General features: G+C 57.5%; 2 protein-coding genes across 3 annotated transcripts in view; one reads left to right on the plus strand and one right to left on the minus strand.

The window, feature by feature from the left end:
* The first annotated feature begins 317 nt into the window (after nucleotides 1–317).
* Nucleotides 318–4794, plus strand: PRKAB2 (protein kinase, AMP-activated, beta 2 non-catalytic subunit). 2 transcript variants are annotated; one of them, XM_009084036.1, is made up of 7 exons: nucleotides 318–588; nucleotides 809–975; nucleotides 1842–1935; nucleotides 2479–2599; nucleotides 3772–3905; nucleotides 4199–4267; nucleotides 4681–4758. In XM_009084036.1, the coding sequence occupies exons 1-7, from the start codon at nucleotides 427–429 to the stop codon at nucleotides 4756–4758; spliced, it is 825 nt and encodes a 274-aa protein (XP_009082284.1). In that variant the 5' UTR covers nucleotides 318–426. The 2 variants fall into 2 exon arrangements, with proteins under 2 accessions (XP_009082284.1, XP_009082285.1); XM_009084037.1 differs by having other exon boundaries at nucleotides 408–588; nucleotides 2479–2593; nucleotides 4681–4794.
* Nucleotides 4795–6261: 1467 nt separating this feature from the next.
* Nucleotides 6262–8063, minus strand: part of LOC103811090 (myomegalin-like) — a gene marked incomplete at its 5' end in the record, with an annotated part of 19889 nt that continues 18087 nt past the window's right edge. The window contains 6 exon segments of the mRNA XM_009084038.1: nucleotides 6262–6294; nucleotides 6538–6584; nucleotides 6706–6844; nucleotides 6927–7070; nucleotides 7307–7494; nucleotides 7990–8063. The exon segment at nucleotides 7990–8063 is cut by the window's right edge and continues 3 nt beyond it. Of these exon segments, the coding sequence (XP_009082286.1) occupies nucleotides 6262–6294; nucleotides 6538–6584; nucleotides 6706–6844; nucleotides 6927–7070; nucleotides 7307–7494; nucleotides 7990–8063 (625 nt within the window).

Raw genomic sequence — 8063 nt, forward strand, 5'->3', positions numbered from 1 at the left:
ATCTGTCTGTAGAGCCTGACTGTGAGACTGTGAAAGAGGCTCTGTTAAGGCCAAGCAGTTGATTTGCCAATAAAGGTTGGCTTTGTTTTTCCCATCAGCCCATCTACTCTGCTGGCTTCTGAGGGCTGATGTGGGATGCAGGTGAACTAGTATCAGCTTTGGAGTCTAACAATTACCAGCTTAACTAGAGTGATGGATCTTAAGGATATAGCTATAATTAGATCAGGCTGTCTCGTTTGTTGAATTCCCATTCAATGCCCAAACTTGGTAGTGGGAATGAATTTGGGGCCTGTTTTCGGATTGCTGTCCGTCTCTCCTGGCACAGAGCATTGGGAAGTGGTGGTTTTGCTCCTCTCCTCACTGCCAGAGCCTGTGGGCACAGGCACAGTGTTGTTCTCCCTCTCTCACAGGGACTGCTGAGCTGTCATGGGGAACACCACGAGCGAGCGAGTGTCTGGGGAGCGCCATGGCTCCAAGTCCCACCGCGCGGACGGCTCCGGTGCCTCCCACCCCGCCAAGGAGCACCCACACAAGATCATGGTGGGCAGCACCGATGACCCCAATGTTTTCAGCTCCCATGACTCCAAGGTAGGGGCTAGTTGCTCCCTTCCCTGCCTGCCCTCCGGGGCTTTGGCTCACTGGCTGTCTGGGGCTGTGCTCCCAGCCATGTGAGAGGGCTGTGGGGAGTCGGGAGGGTGGAGGAGCTCTGTCGTGCTCCTGTCTGGGATTTGCAGGTGGTCTGGTAGAGGCCAGGGGGAAGGGAACGTGTTCGCTGTGTCTCGGTCAGGCCGTGGTTTTCTTTGTTCAGATTCCTGGGGACAAGGAGTTTGTGTCATGGCAGCCAGATCTAGAGGAGTCGGTGAAACCATCCCAACAGGCTCGTCCAACTGTCATCCGCTGGGCTGATGGAGGCAAAGAGGTCTTCATCTCCGGATCTTTCAACAACTGGAGCACCAAGATCCCACTCATCAAGAGGTAGCCAGTCCCATAGGTCACTCTATCTTCTCCTCTGCTCCATTGCAGGCAATGTTTTCCTTTCTCTATGCTGGTTGCTGTTCCCTTTGCTCACCTGGCTTTTCCCTGTTCACCCAAGCTGGGGGGTTTGAGCACAAATATATAGTCAGCTCCTTCCCTCAGTGGTGCTGAAGTGGCAGTGAGAAGTTTTGAAACAGAGGGACAGGACAGGATGGGCCACTTTGCTTGCCCACGTAGCAGCCAGTCCTGGCAGCAGAGCCCTGCCCAGGTATGCAGTAGTCCTCTAGAAGCTGTCAGCTCTTCCCTTGGCTGCAGCCTGACCCCGTGCCTAGTTGGATTGTCACCAGTGGGGGTTGGTTGGTTGTCCCTCCCATGTCTTCCGGCCTTAATGATGCTCTCGCTGTTCCGCAACACATCTGTGATTTATGTGGAAGCTTTGGGTAGGACACTGGGTCTAATCCTAGCAATTCATCTGAAATGGGTTTATCTCAATTGCAGGCTTCACAAACAGAGCTGCCCCACTTGTTCCTTGTCCTGCTCCGCCAGCACAGGGCTAGGAGCTTTGGCTACACGTGCTTCCCAGTGTGTCCTGCACGGGGTGTCTGTCATGTCCACTTACTCTGGGTGTGGAGGGCTGGACTGCCTCCTTGCAGCTGGGCTCCCAGGGTTTTGACCCATGCTAGTGCTTGGAGTGTTCATGCCTGTTGTGGTTGTGCCTCAGGTCACTGCCTAACCCTGCCTGAAGGTGTTGGGGTAGAGGGATTGGACAGTGCCTGAAAAAATGCTGTTTACTAGGACCCCATGGAAGAGCAGCACCCAGAGCATCAACAGGGTAATGCTGTTTCATATCTGTTCTCTCTGCACAGCCACAATGACTTTGTTGCTATCCTGGACCTCCCAGAAGGAGAGCACCAGTACAAATTTTTTGTGGATGGCCAGTGGGTTCATGATCCATCTGAGGTAATGCTCAAAGCTTTATCCCTGCAGATCTTGTCTTCTTCAGGGAACTAGATGGGATGTAACTGCAGCAGAGGGGGAACAGGAAGAGAGGAGAGTATCTGCCAAAACGAAAGGGACACCTCTGCCCCAAATCCCTTCAGAGACTGGTTGCTCTGGACTTAGTTATGCTGTATGGGGCAGCGTTGGGAAGGGGCAAGGAAATGCCTTTAAGTCCCACTGAGAATTGGCTACAAGGGAAGATGGGCCATGGGGTCAGCACTCACGTGCAGGTTCTCCTCCAAACTGAATGACACGGTAGCAGCATGGGAATGCATCCATCAGCATGTAGATGAAAATAGGAGGTGATGTAGGAACCTGGGAGTAAAGGGTAATCCTCCCAGGGTAAATGCAGAGATCTGCAAGCATAGAGCAGAGCTAGACACCAACCACCTGTGCTCTGAGGTAGTGCAGCAAAGACAGCTTGGGCCAGGAGGATTTAGGAAGCATTGAGTGTGCTTTGATAGGAAGTGAACATACAAAGATTCTTACCTCAGTTCTCTCCAGCCTGTGGTCACCAGCCAGATGGGGACGATTAACAACCTAATCCATGTCAAGAAGTCTGACTTCGAGGTGTTCGATGCATTGAAGGTGGATTCCCTGGAGAGCTCAGAAACCTCAGGTCGGGGTGAGTTTTGTGGCATTACAGCTTTGCATGTGCTACTTTCCACCTCCTCTGCTCTGAGACTTGTTGCTCTGGGGTGCACAGACCCCCTGAGCCGAGGTGTGGGCCTGCACTTGGGATGAGTAGTGTTTGGCAGCGTGCCCTCAGCAGCCCACATCTAAGGCCTCATCTCTCTGGAGGGACTGTGCTGGTGTAACTTGTTCTGTGCTAGCACCATCCCAGAGCAGAGCCAGCACCTGTGTGCGGTTGAGGGAACCGTTTCAGACTGCTGAACGCCGGGAACATCAGCCCCTTCTGTCTGATCAACTGTAAGTCATCTGATCCGGGGTACAAGCTAGGTGAGAGCAGGATCCAGGTTATTTTCAGCAGCTACTCTTGGTTTTCATGCCAAGGTAATTTGTACTAGTGCTAGCACATTGCAAACCTGCCACTCTGCTTGTGTTACAGCAGCAGGTTAGGTTACCACGCAGGCACCAGTGATGCTGGCATGGTGTGTAATGCTGGCAGGTAGCTCAGTGGTGTTTCGGTTCATGGTACAACACCATCTCAGACACAGCTCATCTCCAAGTCCTTTCCCAGCCTGGGTAAGGGATACTTTGCTGGAAAGAAGCCAGCAAACAACAGCAGCTCAGGGAGGTAGAGCCTTTCTGGAGGCTGGCTGTTCCAAAATGATCAGATGGAGCTGGGAGATGCAGCTAGTCCAGCTTCCAGTGACCACAAGCTCCCATCATGCCTCCCAGGTGTGGAGCTCAGTCTAGCTTTCCCATCTGCCTTTCCAGTACCCCCTTACCAGGCAGTCCTGCAGCACCCAGAGCTTGCAGGAGAGCAGCTCACTGTGCCCCTGCAGCTAAGCTCTGGGGCAAGCCAGGTGCTTCCTAAAGGGAGAGAGACCCAAGAGCTGTGTGCCAGGGTCTTGTGGTGGATACCACCAGGGTGTTTGTGTTGTGTCAGTGCATGTACCAGCTTACAGCCCTGCTTGGAAATGCCCAGGCTCACCTGGCTGCTTTTTCTGCTGTGAAAATGCTGAGCTGTTATTATAAGATAGATATCTGGCCACGGCTCATGGAAGATGCCTGAAAGACCCTGCTGGGTCTTTCACAGTTTCTTGAGAGCTGCTCTGTGCTGTCCTGTCCTGCTTTAGCCATTTCATTTCTCCTCTTTTCTCTTCTCTCTAGACTTATCAAGCTCACCACCTGGACCTTATGGCCAAGAGATGTACGTATACCGGCCCGAGGAGCGCTTCAAATCCCCACCCATCCTCCCGCCTCACCTCCTCCAGGTCATCCTGAACAAGGACACCAACATCTCGGTGTGTACCAGCATACTGCCCACACAGAGAGCCACACTGGGGTCAGAACGGGAGTCCTGTCTGCAGGGAGCCTGGTCTTCCCTTGGCTGGGGCCCGGCCCTTGGTATTTCCTAGGAAAAGCATCACTTTTCCCATTAACCACACTGATTTGGCTGTCTGCTCTGAGCTCTGTTCCTATTCAGAACAGCCAGAGACACCCACAGCTCAAACTGCCTGAGACAGCAGCTCCTGTGCTGGCTGGGGCTGGGGGATCAGGGCTCTGCTGTTCCCCTGTGACACTCCTCTTCTCCTAGTGTGACCCAGCACTGCTGCCCGAACCCAACCACGTCATGCTCAATCACCTCTACGCACTCTCCATCAAGGTAAGCACAGGTCCTGTGGGGCCACGGGGTGAGGGAGTGGGAGCTGCTGTGGCTCCCAGGGGCCTGCAGCACCTGCAGGGAGCAGAACCCAAACTGCTGGGGGGTGAAAATGGGACCAGAGGACCCACTCGAGGACACCATGGCTGTATGGTGGTGAAGTGTGGTACACGCAGGGGTGGAGATTGTGGTTTCCTTACAGTTCCCTTCAGCTGCCTCCATGCAGTGTGGTGGAGCTGAGCAGCCCCATCTTTCTGCTGTGTCCCAGACCCTTCCCTTGCTCTGCCCAGTCGTGTATTGGATGTGTCTCGCTGGCTGTGGGACTCAGCACAGCAGGGCTGGGCTGGGGCAGCAACCCAGAGCCCTCTCCCAGCTGGGGTGCCCCAGTCCCCCCCGCTGACCTGTGCCTCTCGCAGGACGGTGTGATGGTGCTCAGTGCCACACACCGCTACAAGAAGAAGTACGTCACCACGCTGCTGTACAAGCCTATCTGAGCTGGGGCCTCACCCTCCCACCACGCAGGACACGAAACGCCGCTTTGTCTACACACACTGGGCCACAGGACTGTGTGAGAACTGGCCACTGGCTCCAGCCTCAAACCCAGCAGAGACACAGGCCCCGGCAACAAGCCCAGGGCCACTGGGGCCTGTGGCACTGTCCCATCCTACTGGCGTGGTTTGATTTAGCCCTTGGTTTCCGCCCACCCCTTGGCTTCTCTGAGTCTCTGGGGCCACTTTGCTGCTCACCAGAACAGCCTTTCCTCGTGCCCAACGCAGAAAGGGCTTCACTCCATTCATCTTCTCCAGCCTGTGAGGGCCCCAAGGTGGTCCCGGCACTGCCCCCAGCCCAGGCCTACAGGAATGTGTCCGACCTGCTGGAGGTTGCTCTGCTGTCGTGGTGATGAGCCTCCAAGGCCACCTTGATTGCTAGGGGCTCTGGAACACTCCAGCCTGCCACCTGCCCCCTGTCCTGCAGCCCTGGCTGTGGGGCTGCCCCCCAGCTTTGAGGAAGGCTCTTGGCTCTGGAGCCCCAGCCCTCTGCCAGGTTCAGCATAGAGCCAGCAGGATGGAAGGTACAACTGGACACAGCCACGCTTACCTACTGCTGGGACAGCACCATCAAGGACTGAACACCCTGTCCCTAACATCGAGTGCTTCTGTGGGACATTGTCACAGCCAGAGGGGCACCCGCACACGCCCATGCTGGAGGGGCCTGGGGAGAGTGGAGCTGGGCAGGCACTCCAGGACCCCAGCTGCACCACCTGCTGCTGCAGCAGTGCCATGGGACAGAGGGTTCTCTATTTATTACAGTATTTATTGTTCTCAGTGCTGCTGGCCTGGTGTTGAAGGGAGACTCTGGAACAGCGAGAGGAGGAAAGGGAGTGCCCAGTGGGGCACAAAGCCACCTGCCCTGGGGTCAGCCAGTGCCTGTGGCACCTTGTGCTGCAAGTAGTTTAGGGAGGGGGAACGTGGCTGCAGAAATGTGCATGCCAGAAACACCACAACCCAAAGGAAACCTTTATTGGGGACTCTTCAGCCACTGAACAGAATATGGCATTTCTTACATCTTCCTCCCACGCTAGGGCCCCAGGGAGCCCCGAACGCAGTTGCAATACCTCTGTCTATATACATATACATATATCCACAAGCAGGGATGGATACACAGCAGGATTACAAAAGGGACCAGGTCCCAGGGCAAGGGGTGCTTAGTGTGGAGGGCTGTGACACCCCCACTCAGCACCAAGGGTGGAAGGGAGGGAGCGCTGAAGCATGGGGCAGGCAAAGCCCAAGCCAACAGCTGCTGCTGCATTGCCAAGCAAAGGCTGGTGGAGGGCATGCGACCACCACAGCAGCCCAAACCCACTAACTGTATAGCACTGGACACTCCTGCCCTCGGAGTAGCAGGGACAGGGTCTGCTCCAGCCCTGTGGCATGGCATGGCTTGGCAGCCAGCAGGCTGTTCTGCACCAGGCCATCACTCCCTGCCCTGCCCGGGGCTCATGCGACAGGCAGGGCCTGCTGGGCCTTCACCTGGCAAAAGAGCACATGTGGCAATAAGGAGGAGCACTGCTGTGCCCTGGGGACATGGACACACAGGCTGGGGATAGCCAAAGAAAATGTGTCCCTGTGTCCCACATCCAGCTGGCCCTCAGCACCATCTCCCCCACCAGCCACCATGCAGTATCTGTCATCTGTGCCCATCTCCAGGGCATAAGGGCTCACCAGGGCAGGGACACCCACCCCATCCCACACTGACTGCCAGGGCAAACTCACCTCCAGGTTCGTCCTGGCCTTGCGCAGCACGTTGTGGGTCCTGGTCACTGCAGGGGAGAGAGAGAGGAGCTCAGTGAGGTCCTGGGCTGTGGAACCACATCAGACACATGGGGACCAAGTCAGTTTGGCCGTGCCACCCTGCAGCAGGGTGGCACCCAGGCCACATACACTGGCTGACGATGAACTGCTCCATGCTGTCCTTGAGCTGGGCTGTGCTGCGCAGCCGCTTGGCCGTGCTCTGCAGAGCATCCTCCCTCTCGGAGAGCCGAGCCTTCAGCACTGCAATCTCACCCTGCAGCACCTGCTCCTGGGAGCGTGGAGAGGAGAGGAGTGTGATGAGCAGTGAGCACCTGCCCCCACTGCCCTGCCAGCCCCCAGCCTCTGCTTACCTTGCCCTGGTGCTGGGCAGGGCTGACAGGTAGCACGGTGCTCCAGAAGGCAGTGAGGAGCGATGCACACTCCTCCAGGATGCCGTGCAGGGTGCTGGCACTGCCCCACAGGTGCCCTTGGCCTGTGCCTGCCCATCCCAAGGCCTGTGGGAGAAGGGTGCGGGAGCAGGTGCTGCTGGGGCACCCACGTCCCACTGCACCCAGGGACATCTCGTGCCCAGCCCAATGTGGCGGGGGGAAACCCCTGGGCGGGAGGCCCCCTGCCTCCTGCCAGCCCTGCAGGCCTTGGAGCTGATTCTGGGCTCGGGAGCCACACTGCACATCGTCCACAGAGGGTCTGACCCCCGGCTGCTGCCAGCCCCATCCTGCCCACACTTTACCTCCTTTCCCGGGAGCAGGCAGTTGGGCAGCCCGAGTGCTGGGCGTGTGAGACACATCAGCTCACGGGCCAGTGCCTTCCCCTCCATGATGTGCTGCTCCAGGACCCGGTACGTGTCCAGACGGCCAACAACATGAGCCCCTGTCCGTTCCTCACTCTTCCTCACCAACCGGTTCCCCCCACGTGGCTCTGTGGAACAAGCAGAGCTAGGTGAGGTCCACTGCCTGCTCTCCTCCTGGCCCTCCCCGTCCCATCCTGGGGGCTTGGCTTGGCCCGCTTTGCTCAGCAAGGGCGCTGCCATGAGTTTCTGAGGTCTTAGCAGCCCCCGCTGCCGAGGCCTGCGTGTGGGCAGGCTCTGGTACCCACCATCCATCCGTTGGACCACCGACGTGTTAGAGGGCAGTGGGGAGAAGAGGGGAGCTGCTGAGTTTGTGCCAACATCCCGCACTGGAGGAGATGGGAAGCAGCCTGGAACAAGAAGCATCAGCCCCTGTGGACAGCTGTGGCTCTGTGCCTGGGGCTGCTGCGGCCCTGCCCTCCCTCTCTGCCTGCCAGCTGGGCCACCGTGTCCCACCTGCTGCCGTGACCAGAGAGGTGTTTGTTTGGGACCACGCGAGGGTTGCAGAGGGCCCGGGCACCCCAAGACCAGGAGCTGGGCAGGGAGGCTGGGCGTGGGTCCCATACCTGCACGTGTCTCAGGAGAGGGGCCAGGGAGGCTCTCGTAGATGTGCAGCTCTGCGCGCAGGGTTTGCAGGAGC

Source organism: Acanthisitta chloris, unplaced genomic scaffold, assembly GCF_000695815.1.
Source record: "Acanthisitta chloris isolate BGI_N310 unplaced genomic scaffold, ASM69581v1 scaffold21561, whole genome shotgun sequence".
NCBI lineage: Eukaryota > Metazoa > Chordata > Aves > Passeriformes > Acanthisittidae > Acanthisitta > Acanthisitta chloris.